The sequence below is a fragment of the Ammodytes marinus genome, assembly GCF_949987685.1.
Source record: "Ammodytes marinus genome assembly, chromosome: 11".
NCBI classification, from domain to species: Eukaryota; Metazoa; Chordata; class Actinopteri; order Uranoscopiformes; family Ammodytidae; genus Ammodytes; species Ammodytes marinus.
In genome coordinates, this window is record NC_137215.1 from 22,253,387 (window position 1) to 22,275,654 (window position 22,268).

At 40.9% G+C, this 22,268-nt stretch overlaps 1 protein-coding gene across 1 annotated transcript in view; it reads right to left on the bottom strand.

Moving 5' to 3' along the window:
- Positions 1–5,378: 5,378 nt before the first annotated feature.
- plpp4 (phospholipid phosphatase 4) overlaps positions 5,379–22,268 on the bottom strand; it is a gene marked incomplete at both ends in the record, with an annotated part of 42,719 nt that continues 25,829 nt past the window's right edge. The window contains 5 exons of the mRNA XM_080036456.1: positions 5,379–5,599; positions 7,101–7,271; positions 16,233–16,357; positions 16,633–16,696; positions 20,299–20,389. Coding sequence (XP_079892582.1) covers positions 5,379–5,599; positions 7,101–7,271; positions 16,233–16,357; positions 16,633–16,696; positions 20,299–20,389 — 672 coding nt within the window. The remainder of the gene's footprint in view (positions 5,600–7,100; positions 7,272–16,232; positions 16,358–16,632; positions 16,697–20,298; positions 20,390–22,268) is intronic.

Below are 22,268 nucleotides of genomic sequence, written 5' to 3' on the forward strand. Positions count from 1 at the left end.
AATAGATAAAAACTATAAAAATTAGAATTTTGCGTACCCCCTTAACGGATCAGATATACACTGCCCGGCCCGCCCAAAAAAGTCACACACTCAAATATCTTATTGGATCATCTTTAGCTTTGATTACGGCACATATTTGCCGAAACACATTTTGATAAGCTTTTTTTTGGGCACAAGGTTGCTCAGAACCTTGACCTGACCAACTGAAGCAACCCCAGATCGTTCTGTACACTGCCACACAGGCTTGTACTGTACAGTAGGCACTATAGGCATGATGGGAGCATCACTTCATCCACCTCTCCTGATTCACACATCACTCTGGAACAGGGTCAATCTGGTCTCATCAGACCACACAACCTTTTTACATTGCTCCAGAGTCCAATATGTACAGTATGCTCCCTGGCAAATTGAAGCAATTTATCCTGATAAGCCCCACTGATAGGTGTTTTTTTAAGGCTACTCTTACTTTCCCTATTAAACATAGCTGTTCTACTGTCGATATTTTACATTTTGATTCCACCAAATAATTGTATTTATTTTAAGTGATCTCCCATCATGATCATTAAAGATTTTCTCCAACCACATATTCCTTAAAGATGACGGTTCACCACTAACTATCCAGGTTTTAATAATGCGTTGGACAGTTCTTAACACAATTTTACTAGTTTCATCTTCTCTTGAGTAGTTTTCTTTGTGTTATGCAGGCCAACAATTTCACCCCTCTGAAACAGTGTTACATCTTTTCCAAAACCCCAGCATACGTCTTCTGACATGGTTGTTTAAGAAATAAGAAGCAATTCACTGCATCAGTTATAGGGTTAAATAACTTGTTGCCAACTGAAACATATTAATCACTGCAGTTTTGGACAGATGGAGGACTCTTGCCTATATGATATATCCACGTGGCGACTTTCTTTTGGCCGGCAAGTATAGTATTTGGAGTGATGCATTCTAACGTGTGAAGTGAAACCAGGTCCTATCAAGTTGGTTCTATCCACAGGGAAACTGTCTAGACGTGTTACAGAAGTGGCTGCTGCAGCTCTCCTGAGACTGATTGGATCGCTTGTTACCAGGCTTCACAAATCACTCAAAAGCATTCTATCAGCTAAAGAGGGCAGATGTCTTCAGCAACAACCTTATTGATCCGAAGTGTTTTTGTCTTGTTGTAAAGTAGCAAACGTTTTCACGAGTAACAAGGTCACGGGGTTAAAATCCTGCATGAAAACAGTCAGGGATAGAATTTTCAGCCCTTCAAAATAATTGAATTACTAAATTTAATTTAAATCAGAGTTCCAAGCTTGACGTGACAAAGGCCGATGTGGGGCCAGTAAAATAATATTAAATTACATTAAAGTAATTTACAAGAGATTTCTTCAATCCGTGACTGCTTGCCAATTTGCTGTAACACCCATTCAGCTTATTGTTCTTTCATTTTTGTCCCGCGCTAAATCTTTCCCTTATGATTTAAGATCGAGCCATTTTATGTAATTGGTGCTCCTAAAATGAAACTAGTTGGTTGACAAAATAAATGCAAAATATGGTGTTGAAGTTATTAAATTAGAGCAATGTCTAAAAAGTTTCAAACTGTTCTTAAAGTATGCTTTACATATATGCTAATTAGTTCATTAAAGAGTCAACACATTTGCTTGCGGTTCTGTAACGCTGTACTTAGGAACTTTTTCTAACGTTCTCCTCCAGCATGTTGTTTACTGCATTTACCATCTTAGCTTTGTGTTTTAGTATGAAACATTTTCTTATAAAAACAGCTCAGAATGTCATTAGTGTTGCTGCTATTTGGTCATAAACCAATGTCTTTGGCATATTGGTCTTTTGACCAGAAGATGGGGCCAGATGAAAACTCAGGGGATCAAGAAAGTCATCAGGAATCATCATTTGAGGAACAAGAATATCTTAAAAAAAAACGATGAAAGGGAATCAAGCCAACAGTTGTCAAGATATTTCCGCTTGAAGTGGTGGACGATGACTGTTTAGTTGATAACTCAAAAGTACAAAAAAAAAAAACTAAAACAAATATCTTGAAAACATTTCCAATTTGCTCTAGGAGTTGCCTTTCCCAGCAAACCACTGAAATCCTACTTATATGAAAAGCAACAGGCAGTCTTAAGCATACACACGTTTATTGGAAAGTCCCTAAACAAGAGTGCAACACAGCAAATGCAGAAAAGCACATAATACACTTACAACAGATTTACATTCACACACACGCATTCATCTGCCTCAGTAGCACTATGCAATCTGACAGCAGGTCAGTCGAAGCATATATTCAATGACTTAGGCTATAGCTCATTCAAACATGTGCTGCTTATGCGTTATGTAGGAATGTTAATTTTGCATATAACAAGGAATAATGATGCAATGTTTATGTTTGGATTACAGGGAGGATGTTTTCAAGTGAACATCCTCAAACCTTAACTTGTTCCCATTGACGTGTTGAATCCATGTGAAGCGGCTCCCAAACGCAGCAAACGAACGATCACACTTTGACACAATACATAAGGCTCCTTTGTTTTCTTTATGGGCACATTTCTCACAGCTGCAGTTCTTTATTGTACATAAAGTATATAAACAGCAACACACAGCACTTCTCAAGGCCAGACATGCTTAGGGCTTATTCATAGAAAACTGTCCATCTCACAAATGGAACTGGCATGCCATGGACAAATAATTCTCAAGTCTTTATTTTTTAATTTATGTCGTTATTCTTTTACCCCATCAGTCCCTGGAAAGGTGAAATGGTTCAAAAAAGTAAAACACAGAGTATCAAGCGCAGATTGCCCTTGAGCATTTGATTTGAAAAGAGAAATGTTTTCATAATCTTTTTTTTCTTCTCTCTATAGAAAAACGACTGAATACATCGTTATTCATTCCAAAATGAAACATCCACTGTGTGAAAATGGCGACAGCTACTGCTACAAAACCATCTATAGCACCAAAATGAAAACCAATCATGGCGTGATCTGAATGACAGCGGGACACTTAAATCCTTTGTTTATGAAGTGAAAATACTCTCACAGACACGACTTCAGAACAACATTGTTTTTCAAATATACACTTTACCATCGAATAGGAGGAAAGTAAATGACGAAAAAACACAAATGTCAGGCTCCCAAGTCAGGCGAATGCAGGTCTAAAGTACTTAATGATTCTATGTCGCAATCATTTCATCTCTAAATCTCGCCAAAAGATTTCGAAATCTCACAGCCTCAGATCTCCAGTCCTGCGCTGAAAGGCTCTGTGGCTCCAGTCCACTGTCAGAACCACGTCAAGTCCCGTCACAGAATTTGATGTGGAGAGTGGAGCACCTTGTTTTTCGCCCTCAGGTAAAAGGTTAATTCTTGTAAAAGTTACATTTGTATTGCATCAGTGTGGGCTAGGCTTTGTCATAAAAAACCTGCACACACACAAACACGCACACAAGAAGCTGCCAATGAGCAGCATTAGAGATACTTTTGAACAGAGATAAGCTTATCCTTTTCCCTTGCCTCTGTAACAAGCCAAAACGTTTCCATAATAAACTAAACAGCAGCGGAGAGTGCAGCTGCTTTCAACCGTTGTTATTTTTTTACAAAAGAAACGTGGTGTTTTGAAAGTGGAGACAGGTGTATGCACATAGCATTGTCTGGACCAACATACCGACAAGATAACAAAATTACAAAATAGCCTTATTTGGCTTGCTGCACTTTTCTTATCACGCTGTTTCTATGTGCTATCTCCTGTTTTTCACCCCTCACTTTTCAGGGCTAATAAATATTATTTGCCATTATATGTAGCTAGGTCTGGCAAGCAGAAAACTAAGATTGAACCTTCCCATTAATGTCACAGCAATGGCAAAAAAGACATGGTAACCTAGGAAACAAAATGAGCCATCAGGCTACAAATTGCTTTGTTGATAGGGATCCAGTAATCTGGCTATGTGTCATCAATGTTTATAAAGCACAGCAGGGTCTACGCAACACGAGCGGGAAAAACAGCAAAACATCTTTAGAGTCTTTTTTTGTTTCGCTTCAACGCTCTTTCCCTAAAATAAGGCTGTAAACATGAATAAATAATGGAACTCTATTGGATGAATAATACATCAAAATCACTGTCCCGGGTTCATTCCCATCGTTTCCTGAATGCTAGATTGTCTATTTGTGGGGCTGCATTGGGCTGGAAGCCATTTGCAATGCTCTGGCAATCCGTTGGGCACCTCACACAGTCCTAATGTGCTCATAAGCAGCAGAGTCTGACCTCCCTTGATGAGGATTAATGCCAGATCAATTTGGAGTTTTTGCCGGTTCAGACACATTTCCACCACCCTATTCCCACATGACTGTTATGGATTGCACTCTCTGAGCTTGCGCGATTGGAGGGGCAACCTCTGGTACCATGTGTTAAATGCAGGAATTTCACAATTTTTTTTTGGATGGTGACAAGGTGAGGAAGAGGAATAGGCTAGGGGTGATATGCAGGATTGCACTGGAAAGTTATGCAAGCGAGGCGAGGATACAAAGAAATGTAATGTTATTATGTAGAATAATAAAATAAGAAATGGGTGAATGTAAAAGAGTACAGTTGGGGGAGTTTGAATATTGCTCTTGGCACGGACCAGGGATTTTCTCCAAGAGTATATTGTTGTATGTATCATTGCGTTGCCATGGCAAACCAAACATTATTAGAAGCAGAGGAAATGTATCATCACCAAGTCCTCGAGTTTTTCAAAACAATGGTGCCCTCTGAAAATGCTGGGTGCATCTAAAAATGTCTTGTGCAATCTAAAAATGTAACCAAAACGCACAGAATGTTGTCAGATTTCTATCCCTAGCTGTTATAATTAAATATTTAAAGTGTGAAAAATAGAATGCACAACATTTGATTGTTTGAATGCTGTGACATTTATTGGGATTTCTGTGGGTGTACCCCAGTTGCTGTCCCAATCCTTTAACAGCCAAATATACCCAGCAACACAGAACAGCTTGCCAGCCACACTTATCATCTAGCAAAGAAAAATCCAGCAAAAACTGGCAATAATTTCTCGCAGCCATTAGTAGCCGTTTCCTTTGGTTTTTAAAAGTATTTTTTCCTCTATCCCTCTCAGCGGTGATGTCCCATATTCATAGGTTCCTCTCTCACACACCACATCTATATATAGACCACAGAGCAGGAACCACATATATATATAAATAAATAAATAAACTCAAAAAAAATGTGGCGTCACCGAGACAGGTTGTGACAGAATGGAAATGGGCGAGGTTACATTACTGTCCACTGGAATGTATACAAGTGCCAGTCAGTCAGTCAGTCAGTCACTGGGAACGGGGAAGTGGGCACGGCGGCTTGGAGAAGGTGTTGGGTGGTGTCTCGGTGGTGGCCACTAGTCATACCGGCCCTTCAGTCAAGCCCTCCAGGGGAAGGCTGGTGGCATTGTCAATGGGCTGCGGGTCTTCCTGGTGGTCCAAGGGCTTGTGGGTCGCGGCAGCAGCAGCAGAAGCCAGACTGGCATAAGGCAGGTGGCAGTCCATGTGCAGGAAGGGCGGGTAGTGCTGGCGGTAGCAGATGTAGGCAAACAGCAACCCGATCACTCCTCCAACAAAGGCATCTGTGAAAAACACATATATATTTTTGCGGTGTAAATCTATGGGTAATTTTAGCCTAAACGTGGGCTATGAAAATAATTCCAAAATCAATTATTAGATATTAGAGTATGTGCAATACGGTTCCAGTGATGCATCTATCATGCCTGGCTATAGTTTATAGAGGCTGATGAAAGTAAACTGAAAGGCAAAGCGATGAATCTCTTCTACAGAGGCAATAGGCTCACTCGCCTCTGGACAGGCTGTCGCTGTCTCTTTGTCATCTATGCTGAACAGTTTCATATTATACCTGCCCTCCCCTTTAAGCAACACTACATCACATAATATCACGCTGCCATATTAAATATTAGGCCTATATTGCTGGGTATATATCAAAATGACATGGCCAGCTGGTAGCTAGAGCAGCTAAAGTAGAGGGTTTCCATAATATCAAAATGATCTCTCTCCATAGATCTCCCCAAACTTATTTTTGTTTTTCTTCTGCTGGGTGAAATTAAATAAAATATATAATCGGTTTCCACCGTTCGGACAACTACGTATATAATGCATGAGTTGTTGTCCATTGAATTTAATAGAGTGTGACTCGGAGGCTCGGCCTTTCACCCCCGCGAGGACAGGGCACACCTCCAAAGTGCAAAGGGATGGTGAGAATATTGGTTTCCATCACGCATGGATCAACAGCCGGCTAATGGGGGCTCCCAGCTTGTGTTTACACTGAGCGCAGATTGGGACCCCTCAAGTTTAATGGGCTGCGCCAGTAGTGATGCTTAGGGAGGAGAAAAGGCATGTGTAGGGACTGAGAAATACAAAAAGGAGAAGACGGAAGGGGGTCTTCTTCTTGTCAGTATCTACTTTATGTGTTACTTTTTATCTAAATAAATCCTGCTTGTTAGAAGAGTTGTCTGTTTTGTAAAGCTGCTCCCGCTGCACAGGAACATATGGCTCTGTAAAACCTAATTAACTCCATAGGACAGAGCTGTCACCACACATTCTCTCCCACACACCACCCACATATGCATTACCTTCCCTTTGCCCTTTTGTGTCTCCCTCAGGTTCCTTCGTTACGGATATAAATACCTGAAGCTTGTCATTTTAATTTTCTGATCCAAGGTTGCTCAACTAAATGCGTCATCACTGTCAACTGTGGCATTATACTAAAGATGACAAATAAGAGCCTTTTTGGACACAATTCTATAGTCTGTCGGGCAAATAAGCAAGCTGACCTGATGGATTCTCTGTACATCCTTTGGCTTTTTAGCCTTTCCTTATTCGTCAGCCATGCAAGTTAAGTAAAAATGTGATTACAGCATTTCAGCTGTTTGAAATTAGCCTCACCACGAGTTTGTCTAATCTTTTTACCTGTATATAATTTAAAAATGGCCATGAGGTGTGATGAAGTTACACCTCAAGGCCAGGAAAGACAGCATTTATTTGACAGTAATTTAGCTTAACGCAGGTTAATCCTATTCATATTCACGTTCACTGTGTATGGGCTTTAGGGCAGACCTTGCCAGTGGTGTTTGTAGTCACAGGTCCGGGACAAAGCGATCATCATGGCGCTGTAGAGAGGCAGCACCATGGCACAGAGGCGCCAGCTCCGCCCTCGACCCTGATCCGTAAAACACTGCAGCTTCCCCGCCAGGTAGAAAGAGGTGAAGCCCAGGCCCGAGAATGCAACTGGCAGGCAGAGAAAAGAAGGGAAAGCGGTGAAGGCAATTGAACAATTACATACAACATTCAGATGATGAACTCACATCCTCACTGTGACGGTGGAATCCTCTCGTACATTGACATCATTTGTGTCCCTGTTGCAAGGGACTGTCTTATAAAAATCAATTAGACCGCATGCCTTTCAAGTGAGCAACAGGTGACAAGTGCAAAATAAATCAACAATAAAGTGGACAAATTTTGTGTAATAACAAACAACTTTTAGTCAGAAAGACCTAATGAACAAGGCACATTTGCAGCTTGTCCACTGCCACCCACTCGAAGGTAAGCTCACTGAGAGATGAAACAGACTGTTAGGCCAATTCCGCTGTACTAATTACTGTGAAGCCTGATTAACGCAGTTATACTAAGCACAACCCACACACTGGAGGTGACTTAAATAGCAATTTGTGTGTGGCATCAGTGTGCATCCCTGAGCCAATACACCGTACAAAATGAAGTTCTTAATGACTGGTTTGGTTTCTACACAAACACTTCCAAACCAAGATAAGAGAGGAGACTCTGACGGTTCTAAATTACACCATATCTCAAGATTAGTATAGGACTAATACATTCATTTTAAGGCTGGGTACTGGCAAGGACTTCATGATATGATACTCTTCACGATACATGGGTCACGATATGATATATCGCGATACATTAAGACACAATGCATATTCGATATATCGTGATACAGCCTTGTACTGTCTTTGGAAGGGGCCGTTCTTATTTTGTAATCCATGCCGGTGATGCTGCTTCCAGCTTTTACTCTGCCACAACACAAGAAATAGACCCCAGCTATTCAAGGCAAGTAGCCATACTGCGATAACTACAGTAGCGGTGGTTTTAGTTCACAACCCGTTTAAAACGCGTTGGTGTTTTTTTTTTCTTATCTTAAATCGAAATATAGATTTTTGGAGCTGGAAATACGTTCATAAATCAGGAAAATAAACATCACGACATATTGCTGTATCAATTTTGTTAGCACAGCCCTAATTGAAAGTTGATGCAAAATAAAAATGTTGTCCAGCAACCCACCAATGGCCTGAGAGCCAGATGCCGCAGTGAAAGCTAAATCTATTGTGAGCTGGCCATTCTGTGCCGGAGGCGGTGTGTGTCTGACTTGATGTTGGTTTAGTGAAGAAAGAAACAGCAGCGGTCTAATTGTATGAATTAAAGGTTGTGTGATGGAGCCGTAAAAGGTGGTGCTGAGACAGGGTCATTAGTTTACTGCTGCAGCGGGCCAAACAGCACCCTTCAGCTGCCCATTTGTTACTCAATCCACACACAGGCCGACAATATAAAGAACCCCAGGGCAAGTGTGCTGCCTGTAGAGACAGAGGGAGGGTGGGGGAGAAGAAAGAGCAGCGGCAGACAGTCTAGCTGTGTCAGTGGCTATCCTGCTGTTAGGGAGCAGACGTTGGCTGCGTTAAGAATTCACCATTTTCCACTAGGCAATTTAGACCAGTATATTGGATAGCTGGTGCAGGCTGATATTGGGTTTTTATTAAAAAAGGGTTATACAGTGACACACACCTCTGAAATGATGAATACAATGTACTTGGCTTGATTGCATTTCTACTTTAAAAATCGACTTCTGTATTGAATTTCAGCAGGACTGAATCTAATTTGGGGTTTTGGTTGGATTCCACAAAGTTATGCATGGTGTACTGTTTGTCTTCTTGTTGTTGTTACTCAACCAACAAAGACTTGTAAGCTCATGTCGGTCAACTGTGGGCAGTTTGGCTAATAAAGCAGACATAGGCTTGACATGTGAAGCCCATGAATGCAGGAATAAGACTTTTGGGAGGATGCAAGTAAATGTTTTGTTTTTGTTTTGTTTTTATCTGCGTAGAGGATGGTGTTTCAAGTTACTATAAAGAATGCTGCAGAGGTTCAAATCAAAGTTCACCCATCCAAAGTTAATGTGTTGCCTCAAACAAGCTGACTGGTACAGTGTAAGCATAAAGGTTGCAGGTTCTGGTCACACAGAGGCCAATACACAGATGTAGTGTGAATCAACACAAATAAAAAAAGGAGAGCCTGTCTAGCCTCAAACATATGATGAGGCTCTGTAAATGCGCATGCTAACATGCTTACACTGACACTACTAAAGATGCTTGAATCTAAAGACGCTGATGACTATTTGAATTTTAGGTATTTGGTCATGAATCAAATTATTGTGCCAATTAAAATGATGACCTGATTATCATGCTAAATTAAAAGATAGGACATCACTTGAATCTTGAATGTCAAACATTGAATATCTCAGACTAGAACTCTATACAATAGTTAAATATGTTGTAATGTTGTAGGGGATTACCAAGGTCAGAAGAGGTCCACCTCTGTTGACCATGCATGTCTTTACATTAAGTTGTTGAGACAATTTAATTCTGGATCAAAGTGGTGGACTGACAGAATGCCAGCGTCTCTGAACGACACCCATAGAGTTAACATGGCCTAGAATAGGCAACATCTGGGGCAAATCAGATGGATCCTGTGGGCCAAGCTCATATTTTCGACCACACATGGGCCCCTTGGTGGCCTATACAAGCCAATAAAAGACCATATGGTGGTTTAAGTAGCGAGCTTAAATTTGGCCAATGGGTCCTTTTAATAGCTGAAGCTTTAAAGTGGACCGATACTTGATAGCCTTTTGGAAACTGGAATTCAGCTAGGGCTAAAATTAAGGAAGTGAATACATTCCGCTGCTGGAATCCAGGAAAATATTAATGTGCTTAAAAAATTAATTGACACCCTGTGGTATGAGCAATCCTTCACATTGACATTATCAGCACCCACAGAGTGTATCACATTATTGGCTCGACTGACCAAAGCACATTACTTTCATGCTTTCTGGCTCGGTGCATCAAAACAAGGCCTTCTGTTGTTGTGTTCGCAGGTCAAAAACAAGCCAGTTGAGATCCTCAGCCTCAGCAACCCCTCATTGCACATTCATCTCACTTCTGGACGACCTCGGCACATTTCCAATCACACAGTAGCTCACACTCACACCCTTCAACTTAATAGCTCTAACCACCATAGCTAAGACGATTACATCACTCATTTGGATGGACAGAACTCAATAATCCATGAAGCAGTGACTCAGGGTGTATTCACACTGGGAAAGTCCGCTAGTGCACTTGCTTTGGTCCAGACCAAATAGAGTTTTGATTTTTTTTGTTTGGTGTGGTCCACTTTCATATTGCCCCTTTTGCAAGTGAACCAGCATTACGAAGCAAAACCACACGTGATCTGAGGTCATTCATTCATTGGACAGACATTCTGGGGTGGAGAGAAACAGGAAGCACGAAGTTTAAACTGCGAAATATATATCATTGATATAATATGGGGCTAAAAATAATAAAAGGGCCTACATCTAACCTATAAATAAAGAGGAAAAACATCAAATTATTGTTGTTTCATATGGTCATAATGTGTAGCCTTATGTCAATGCCACGTTATGTGGCTTGTAGCCTACGATGTGAAACATCATTTTTACTGTATTTTTGGTGCTGGATGCGCGTCACGCGAGAAGAATAGGCTCAAGCTGACACTCAGCTGATTAAGCTGTGTATCAGCTGGGTCGGCGCAGTTCAGCTCCAAACTGACACGGGGATAGTATTGACGGTCCCGTACATGGGAAGCAAAATAAAAACACACACTTCTTGCGCAGCGTGAACCTGTTGGCACTGTGCGAGAGACGCTCCCCTCTCCTTCATCTGATCGCTGAACACATTCAGCATTTATATTGTTCTGGGCTCCCGGTCAAACCACAACTAATCTTCCTAATAATGGTGACAACAACACTTTCCCATAATGTGAAGCTGACGGCTATTTATTAAAAAAGAAAAGAAAGAAAAGGCACAGTGCCTCCTGCATTTGGGTCGGATCGAGTCCGAACAAATTCACACCACAAACGAACTGCAGCAGAGTGCGTTTGGAAACGCATCGAGACTACCTCTTCAGCTGGGTCTCGGAGCGTTTGTTTGGTCCGCACCCGAGTGCGATTGCTGTATTCACACCTGCCTGAAAGATGCGCACCGAAGGCAGAAGTGCATCTGAGTTCGTTTCAACCGAACTAAACACGGCATGTGTGAATACACCCTCAGTCTGCTGACTGAACATTTTTACTTACAGTAGCTTTACATGAGATAATCAGACATTTACAAAACAAAACTTGTCTACCGTCTAATAGATTCTCTAGAGATGATCCAGTAATGCAGAGATAAAAAAAATAGCTTTTCTTTAGCACAAAGAGCAATGTAATTTCTTTCTTATTAATACATTGCTTATTGTGGTTTCTTACTTTGTCTCTTCATCTGTTCTGCATTGTTAATCATATTCATCTCCCAAATTCAATTTGTTTTTGAAGACAGTACACAAAACAAACCCGGGGATCCAGCAGGGACCCAATTTGCTGTTATTACTTGTTATCATTATTCATTCAGAGTGATGAAGGCTGGAGCCTAGCCAAGCATTGCTTTGAGAGGAAGGCAGGGAAACACTCTGGACAGTTCACCGAACCCTCAGAGGGTGAACACATTTATTCACCAAACAGTCACAGTGTTGATGACAAAAATCTACAGCACGGTCCCAATAATTTAGTCTTTGGACTGGAGGAAACCACAAAAACAGCAAAGACTTAAGCTTGAAAATGTGTTGTGTTAAAACTAGGCTGTTTCTGGACATTACGGTCTGGTGGGCTTTCATGGCAATACAGTTGGACAGATATAAAATATGAAGGACCTGTAACGGTAACTGCATACAATATTATGTTGGTATTGTCCACACTGCATTCACACAATGTTTGCAGACATCGGGGTAAACATTTGAGGATTACTCTAGTAGAAACACTTTGGCGATATGCATAATGCATGAGTGGGGACAGCAAATATGTGTTCCCACACAAACACATTTCTAAATGTAAAATTTGCATAATTAACTAAGCCAATATAGGCTGATACAATGAACAATAGGTGTACTCAATAACCACTCAAGGATGCTCCCAGAGAGGCAGCAGGCTAGCCGAAAGGCCAGGAGACAGAGACGATGCCAACAACAAGGGAAACATATCTTGGTAATGAATACGCTTCATGCATTTAAAAGCTTGAAGAGTGTTACCCCTGAGACAAAACAAAGATGGCTACTAATGAGAGTGATGAGTGCAGTGCCATTGCCAGTTTTATCTTCAAACATGGTGTTGCGCAAAAGCAAGTGAAGAAGTCTGAATGCACTTTTTATAAGCAAATGAGGGGTGATTTCTGTTGGAGAATTGGGTCAGACCATTGACAAGATGGTGGAGGAAAAAAAGGGTAGATGGATGTCAATTTTATTTTCAGAAAAATATGTACGGTGGCCCTAAGAGCTGAGAGCTCAAGACCACTTAAGAAAACACATCCACTTACAGACAACACCACCAAATAATGAGAAACACAGAAAGTAACCAACAGTAATTTCCCAGAGGGCATTAAAAAATGATTAACCATCTCCATGGTTTGTGAGATAATTGAAGTCAGGTCTGTGTATCATTTATTCAAGCTTGTGTTGTTAACTTCTGACTTTTCTTCGGTGTGCACATGAACTGAAAGTGACACATTAAGTGAAATGATCATTGTGTTTTAATGATTTCTGCTCATTTAGATTAAGTGTGTATGGCAGATATTAAGCTTTACCATCCGGTACACCAGTTCTGACAGTTGGCCTGCAGCCTGCATAATAGTTATAGCGTTAAAGTCTTATATGCATTATAAGCCAAGAAATATCCCGAGGCATAGGCTGCACGCGTATTGCCGAATTGAAACTTGCTTGTGGTTATTATAATTGTGTGTGGGTTTTTCTCACAGTACTCCAGTGTGTGTAGGTGGATTATAAAGGTGTATACAAATATATCAATCAGGCACATGTAACTATATCAACTCCATCTCAAATGACCTTATGACATAATTTTGTGTCTGTATGGATGGCAGGGGTCATTGGTGAAGTAGGTTGGGTCAGCAGCAAAATTGGGAGACTTTATGAAAAGAGCTCTAAATAAGGCAAGTTCTAAATAAGCTGAGGTAAGGAGCATGAAGGAAGGGGCAGAGAGAGGAGAATTATTTTAAAGACGGAAGCCACCATGAATTGCCTTTCGAAAGAAGGCCTAGAGTGTAAAGTGAAGTGTGACTGTGGACTCAAAAGAGTGGAGTCAAAGTTTAAAGCTGTTGGTAATAGCAGCAACTTTACATTTCTCCCATTTTCATCAGTTGAAATATCTATCAAACCAATCACTGACAGTAGTGCTTCCGATTCACATCTGCCTTTGCTCTACTTTCTGTCTTGACCTTTGACCCCCCATCATCAAAATAATGACCAAGGCTTTAGGCACCGAGTCTGCTCCATTAGCGTACAACAACAGCTCAACAGGAACTCATTATTAGCGCTGTATAATTGCTACTGCAGCACCCACGCAAGCTGTTCTATGGACACTCCAGACGGACTGATGAGTGATAGTCAACATACGGAGAGCACATTTTGCAGTAGGTTTCTAATTTACATGTAAGTGGAAGAAGCAATGTGGAGATTCAAAGATGTGATTAGGTGCGTCCGACTGGATTCATTATTTCATAAAAGCGTATATTAATTGATCATGTCTAACGGGTTTTATGTGCACACAAAGGGAGACGGTGAGAAGAATATGATTAAAAAAGAGACAATTTACATCTAATGCTACAAAGCCTGCCCGCTTTGGTATATATCCCTTGCGTATATCGGCGCAGTGGTTTCAGGGGAGTGAGTATTCTTCCAGTGATTGAGTTTGTTTCTCCCTTTCTGGGACCTGTCTCCTCCAATTTCTGTTACTTTGCTTTGAGGCTAGGAAAAATAAATCAAATCACAGAGAAACCTAAGGAGCGTTACCAACTTTGAAATGCAATAATACGTCTGTGTGCTTTGAAAAAAAAAAGCTGTCATCAAACACCTAAAAGGCCTAGAGTATATTTTTCTAATTTCGTCCTGTCCTGATTCTGATGGATTAGTTTTGGTTTGGGCTTTATTTTTTCTTACCATACTGATTCTCCTAGCATTCAGAGGAGAGATGGTCTCTGACTGCAAAACATTTTACCTGGAGTCCGTGATATTAGCCCGAAAGCGATGTTAAGTTACACCCAGGTGCCACTTTGAATATTGTCTGCATTCACTCCTGTTCTGCCATCTGTCCGGCCCTCCTATTCCCCCTGTCCGTTGCCCCATTTTTTCGGGGTTAAAAGCTTTGTAACTTATGCGTGGTCCACATAGCATTGTCCAGGTGAAAAAGGACACCGACAGGAAATTGGATTTCTTCTGCCTTTTAAAACGTGCCGGTATAGGGGTGCTCCCCGTGTCCCCGGTGCATGCTTCTCTCAATCACTTTCTCGCTCACAGCACCACACTATAAGGCTATTAGAGCCGTCGTGCAGATGAATGCGACCCATACACAGTGAATCACAGAGCAATGTCCCCCTATGCCATCTCTAATGGGACTCAGCCAGCACTTCAAAGCATTTTGTTCGTGAAGCAGGTGTGTGATATGAGCTGTAAGTTTGCCACTTTAAAATCACGCTGAAACTTGGGTTGGAATTCAGAGCAGACCATGAAATTACAGCCGTCTGATAAAAAAGAAAAAAATTCACTTTCTTCCACACACTGGCCAAGTTTACGTTGTTATTGTAACACACATAGACCAGTTATTACCATGGTTTGATTTGAAACCTTTAATAGGGTACTTCAAGGCAGTCACACTCGCAGCTGGATGGCAATTAACCAAATTCATGGTCCTTTTTACAATCACTGTGATTGTTGCACACACACAGGCATGCACGCACGCTTGCGCACACACACACACACACCGCATTTGAAGAATTATACTTCTCCCTTTACTCAACATTTTCTGTTAAATTAGAACAGAAATACAAACAGAAATATAAGATCAAGATAGTATTTCCCTTCTCTTTTACCCGTAACAATGAAATGCCTGTTGGATGCAGTGGTTTGCTTAGTTACACATTCCTGCAGTTTACTATGACAAACAATGTAAAATATTAAGAAAACCACAACAGGGGTCCAGCTTAGTGGAGGACATGAAAATATATTTTTCATTATGCATAATGGGCAGCAGGAGGTTCAGTGTAATTCCAGCTTAATAATTTTTATTGTTGGTGGATAGTAGAGTCGGTAGAGAGCAACAGAGAAAATAAACTTCAAAGCCATGCAGTCACAAGTATGTTTTATACTCAATGGCGGCAAGGTAAATAAGTGAAGTTAGTCAAACATGTCTTCTTTAACACACTCTTTACAGGCCTGATGCACCATATAATGCTGAGGGGTTTTTCAACATCTGAGTGACCAAAAGAAAACACTGCACACATGCATTCCGCACTAAACATCATCTGCTGGACAAACAGTGTGAAAAACCTGTGAATTATTTAACATCCTGCTGAAGTGAAAACAGCTTGGAAAGCAATATGGCTCAAAAGATAGATGCCCAGTGTCCCACAGTAATGTCCCCATATCGGTCTGCTAACAGCTGAACACCGCGGGATGCCAGATGAATCAGAAACATTAGACGTGCAATCAAGGCTCATCTGTACAACAGGTGATCACGATTGACTCAATCAACTGAAGCCATAAGCTTCTCCACAAGGGGCCCCGGGATCTGTGAAGTGAATGATATCACCCAATGTTTCATGTTGTAATTACCTTTCAAAGAGAGACAGCAGCAGTAAGATCATGGCTTGGAAAATGGGACGTGAACACCTTCCAGCATGTTTCTCACAGCAGCCAAGATCAATCCTAGACGATAGCTACAGTTGCATGCAGTTTTAATGAGTCGGTGGTGGTGTGGTGTGGGGTTCTCAAATCTCTTGGCATTGTGTTGCTAGTGCCGGCAGTGATCTGCTAGGTCTGGTTACTCACAGGAGGAGTGGCTGCTGGGGAAGCTCTTGCGTCCCTCGGTGACTAGATCCAGCTCCCCGGTACACAGCATCTTGGAATTATATTGTCCGTCCGGGAAACAGCGGTGGAAATAATCGGGCCTGGGTCTGAAAAAAAACCAAGCACAACCCCAAAAAAAAATTGTCTCTGTGTCGTTTGGCAGAGAAATTCAATTGACTTGTTCAATAATTTACAATTCCTCCAGGTGTAAATCGCTTTAGATACAAGCGTCTGCTAAATGGCATGTAATGTAATGTAATGTAATTCATTGGCATAAAAATCTAGGAAGCCAAAGCTGAGAATATGTGACCTTCAGAGTATACGCAACATTACATTTGGCAACGGTAACAGGGCCTGTAAAATGATATTTTGTTTAGCATACCTGCCAACAATCAACTTGATTGTATTTGTGAAGACTCCGTTCAGGGCAAGAGCCAGGGACACAGCTGGAAGGATTGACACATACACTCAAATTAGCATCTTGCAGTTTTTGTTTTGTTATAACAGAAGATACAGACAAGGTTTACTCAGTATTTGAATATTGTTTCTAACATTTTTAGAAATCGTGATGCTGTCATTAAATAATTACTTTTATTATCAGTGCAATATAGAGTCTGTCAAAATGAACAAATAAAAAACAGCCAATGTGTTTTCATAGAATTTCTCATGCAGCTAAGCAGATGGTTGTCAGAATTTATGTGAGAAGCCTCTCATAATTTCTGAGCAGCAATAGTAGCAAACAGGTTTTAATCACACTGCAAGCTTCGCAATATGCATACAGTATTAATGCACAGGGAGTTTTAATGTATATTCTTTAATCTATAGCTGAATCATGTCCTTTGCGCAGCCAATCAAACGGAGCTGAGTTTTTACAGCTTGTGCAATGTTAGCAAATTGACATGTGCTTATTACCATGAAAAACAAAGTGAAGTTGATGGGCATTAGGTTTTGCAGTAAGTTGCTCATTAACTTAAGCACTGGACACATTTTGATGTTGACTTGAAAAGTCATGGTATTCCTTCAAAACATTTTGTGGGATTTCACTCAAGGCCACACATGGTGGCGGTAAAGGAAAAGTCAGGTCATCACCAATCATCAAGTCATTGGCATTTATCCTCTGGTCCCCATGAATGTCTGGAAAAATGTCTCACAATTCCGAAAATGTTGAGATAGTTCATGGATCACACTGGTGGTGGTCCAACATATAGATACAATGTACAGACACAGCCATCCAAAGAGCCATGCTAGTAGGAGTTTAATACTGGCAAGCACTAATCAGATATTCAACTGTGAGAAACACATTTTTTTACAATAGCAAAATGATTGCAACTTCTTAGAGCCCATCTGACTGTGAAGTAATTACTGCTCATGCTTCAAAATCAGTAATTGGAAAGAGGACGACTGCTGTTTGGTTGACAGGTAAGGCATTGTACTGCACAGTAATTTGATTAGCTGGGAAGCAAACCACTGGTGCTGATATTTAGCCAGAGTCCCTATCCACATGGGTTAATCCCAGTGGTCTGCGGGTCAATTGAATTCACCTCATGTGGCCTGAGCTCAAAATGTATTATGTTCCTGAGCTGCTGCTGAGAGGTGCAGTGTGTCAATGGTATTAAAACAGCTTGTTAATTTGGGCCAACTCTGTGCCCATCAGATGAAAGCCCAGAATGAGACACGTTCCGTTTAACCAACTAAAAGAAATGGGACATTATATTTGCTTAGTGTTCCTCTTTGTCAGATACCTCTGGGTTGATGGTTATTAAAGTTTTCATTATTTTCTGTTGGCCAAAAGCCGACAGTGACACAGTTTTTTTTTTTGCACTTACCCCTGTTTGCTTAAACTGCTGGCACCAAAATGAGCCAGTTTCTGCCGAGTTAGCTACCTCAGCGAATAGAATTCATAAAGACATCCCTGACCTTGCAGCATATTTGGGATGCTATAGAGAGTAATGTGGCATATAGTATATTCATGGCTTGCGACTTTGTGCCTCTAGTTTAGCCGAAACTTGCCTCACAATTCTAAAGGGTATGAGAGGGACTGATGTAATTGGTCTTGCTTGAAGCTTGCCACAAGTGCTCCTGCTGCTGATACTGCATTCGTCCTGCTAATAATGTTTTCGACCTGAGTAAACCTCTTTGGCTGTGCTTGGTCTGTGGTGCAATAATCCTATTGCAGCACAGACCTTTGGGGACAACAAAATTGGTTATATCCACATGCACTCACGCTACAGTTTGAACTAGTGATTGATTGCTCTATATAGCAGAGTAGGAGGAAAAATGAAAGACCCTTTGAGTAAATACAGTGTTGCTTCCATTATGTTTCTAAAGCTTTTCTGACCAAATTGATTTGTTGCTGAGGCTGATTTCAACAAAATATCTATATTAAAAGCATTAGCCAGTGACATCTAAAGAAACTGCTGTCTTCGTTTAAATAGTTTCCACTGTTTTTCCTTTCAATAACAAAGCAGCAAAGTGATCAAAAAAACTCTTATCATTGAAAACCCTTTCAATGTGTGTCATTTACTGGAAAATATCTCCCTCTACACACACACACACCAAAGCAATAATGACACTGTGTGCTATGAGATATCACAAGCAAATAATGAATAATGTCCCTAGTGCTTGGTAACCAAACTTATAAATAACTATAGAATCATCGCTGTGACGCTCTCAGTATGAAGTCTTTTTTGTAAAACTTACAAAATGGCTAAGTACCATTGGTATTACAAGGATGAAAATCTGACTCAAACCCCTTATGTATAACCAGCTAAATTATATCTGTTTGAATTTTTTTCGATTCATGAATTCCTATTTATAGGACCCTCAGGGACAACGCTGAACTTATTAAAGTTAGCAGGAATATAGGCTAAAGCTACTTTTCTGTGATTTTAGCTTGGGACGAGAAATAAAAAAAGGTCTTTAGGTAGGTAAACATGAAACTTTGGGACTGCACGACCAGCCAAGAAACTGCTTTTATGATCTTACTTTCTGATCAGGGCTGGAGGTTGCATTGGTTCAAAGCCATGTCCCAAACCATTATCATTTAGAAAAGTGTCAGAATAATGGGCCTCCTTTTTATTTCTTTGTTCTTCAGCATGTTGTTTTCTTGTACGGCTATAAAACCCTTGTCAAAGTGGCTCTCTGCAGGCAGTAATGGGCCTGTTAAGTTAACTACACAGCGCTCTTATCTGTACACTGATGCGCTGAGCCACCTTTTTCTCCCCGCGATTCATCTCTGTGTGTCTCTTTAATTGGATTTGTGTTAAACTTTCTTAATGTTCTCTGATGTGCCAAAGTTTCAGCGGGCCATTCCCCCCAGGGGGAAGATGGCAAATGGGGAAAAGTCTGTGTGAGAGACATGCACAGATGGTGTTTGGAGAGTTTAATAAATAGCATGACATTTTCAATGGTTGTAAATACTCTTGGCTGCTGTGACTAAGGTGAAACTTGAGTTGATGTAATACTGATTCAAAGCAGAGAGATCTGCACCATTAAAGCTATAGTTTGTAACTTCTTGATATAGAGAATGTCAGTTACATTCAAGCCATCACCAAATGAGTTGACACAAAGTTGATAAAGCCTATCAGATCCATTAAACTCTATTTGTATTTCTCAGTATGGCAGGGTTTACAAACTGGTGCCGTCCAACGACAGTGGCGCATGGATCCATAGCTCAGAAAAATCCCAAGAAATGTCTCAGTTGTTGATTCTACTGCTAATAAAAAACCTGGACGTACAGCAGAAAGTATAGAATCCATTTGCGATCACCAGAAGCATATCTCATGTATTGTAGATGTTCTGAAAGTGTTGTTTTAATTACAGAACTCCTCATGAGGGCAACAAAAGTTACGCACTATAGCTTTAGGCAAAATCAAGTACTTCTAGGTAACCAATTAGCCCATGCTTCCAGGTAAAACAAAAGATGTTTTCATTACGTAGTCATAAAAAATGTCATAAAAGTGTACGCAGAAACTGCAATAAACTGAATATGATAGATTGTGACCTACACAACACAACCATGACACATCAAGGAATTGGCTCCACGTACCTAAACAGGCCTCTTTGATCTCCGTCTTGTCCGTCCTCTGAATTATCTTCACCACAAATATCACAGCCAATGGGGTGAGGAATGAAATTGCCTGTGAGGAAATAGAGACAAGAATATGTTGCGGTGGTGACATTAGGGATGCGCGGCAGCATTTCCACAGGGTCTGCTTTACAGGTTAAATCGTAAAATGACTTTTGCCTCAGGGAATGACACCAACCTATCTATTATTCAGAGTTCATTTTAACAGGGCAAACTCAGGGGCCCAAACAGGCTTCCTGATGGATCAGTGGGGTTTCTTGTCAGAACAGAGAGGAATTTCGCCCTCTGCTTGACAAGAGATTTGGGCCTCCTCAGCGCCGAGGTAATTATTAATGCCTCGGACTGTCTTCATTACTTTCCAGGCAAAATCCGATATATTTTCTTTGCAAAAGAGTTATTAAAAAGGAAGAGGTGGAGTATGAGCTCCATATTATATCCCGCGAAAATTCCCCTTGAGTGGTGTTCATCAGTTCAGCCGCGTTTACGTCCGTGTAAGCTTTTTTAATTTTGCACTTCATTGTCTCCTTTGAAGTAGCTGGATTCAAACTTGTAATCACACTCAACAGTTACTGCCTTAGTTCAAATTGAAATAGGCTACACTCTACGGATTTGAGCGTGAAATGGGAAACGGACAAAGGAGTTAGTCAAACTGTCACTTTACAACTTACGAAGAACACCGTGCTCAAACTAGGCCTTGCATTAAGTGCATATACGCTATCATGGACAGCATAACGTCATATGCTTTTAATGTCTGATGTGGGATGCAGATAGAAACATATATCTTGTGCTAATGAAGCATGTTCTGTATACTAAATATGGGAATTAATAGCTTATCAGCAGTGGATCACTCTGGTTAGATTGGGAGTTGATGAATCAGGTTAACGAGTTACCACCCGTACAGGACGCTCTAAGAAGTAAAGCGAATGCACCTGGGAAATCTCTGAGCATGCAGGAGCATTTCGAGTGCTAGAGTGCAAGAGTTTGAGGGAAGGAATTGCAGAGTTTGAACATGAAATCAATAAATCATGCTCTCAAATCGAAAGACTCTTCAATATAGATAGGAAACTAACTCCATAGAAGGTTGGTCTCGGTGTATCTCTCAACCCAAGTACTAAACAAAAGAAAAAGCTGAAAACTTTCTCAATATCGTGCAATTCTATAACCCTTAATTTATTTTTGGGCCAAGTCTTTGTGCCTCTCCCTCTCCCTGTGTCCCTCTAACTCTTTTTCTCCTCTATGTCTTCTCTGTTCCATCAGGCTCTCTGTGCTGGACCATCGGCATTCTGGACTTTTTTGTGAGGTTTCTCCTTGGAGGTTGGATGGAGGTTCGAAGGGCATATGCCAAATTTATAATATTAGGCTAAATAAATAAAATAGATTTGACTTGAATGATCGGGAGGTTACTGCTACTACAATAAATAACAAGCACTGAGGATATTCCTGCTCTTTCCAGGATTAGAAATTTGAAAAGCGACTCTTGGGCTGCACTCAGGCTAATACAGAATATATATTAATAAAGGTTGAAGTGAGTCATGACATATAGCTTCATGTAAAGACCCTCCATGGACTATTTTTAAGGGCCGGATAAATTATCCACACCTTAAGGCCAACTGTCAGCCCAGTGAGAGTGAGGGAGCCTGACTGCTGGGTGTCAGTGCCGAGGGCATTTTGCCTTAGAGACATGGGTAGAGGTTCCACTCCCACTCATTATTTAGTGGCCTGCCATGCGCAAAGATCCATGGACATTGAAGTTAATGTGAAGTGTCAAGAGTTTTTAAAAAGGGTTGCGAAAAAGGAAATGGAACTAATAGAGTGCAGAAATCTGTTGCTTTTTGCTGAATGCTCTGCGTCACAGACGAATGGCGGAAGAAGTTTAATTGTATGCGATGGTGTGTATCGGCTGGTTGGTGTTGGTTCACTTTTACAGTTCT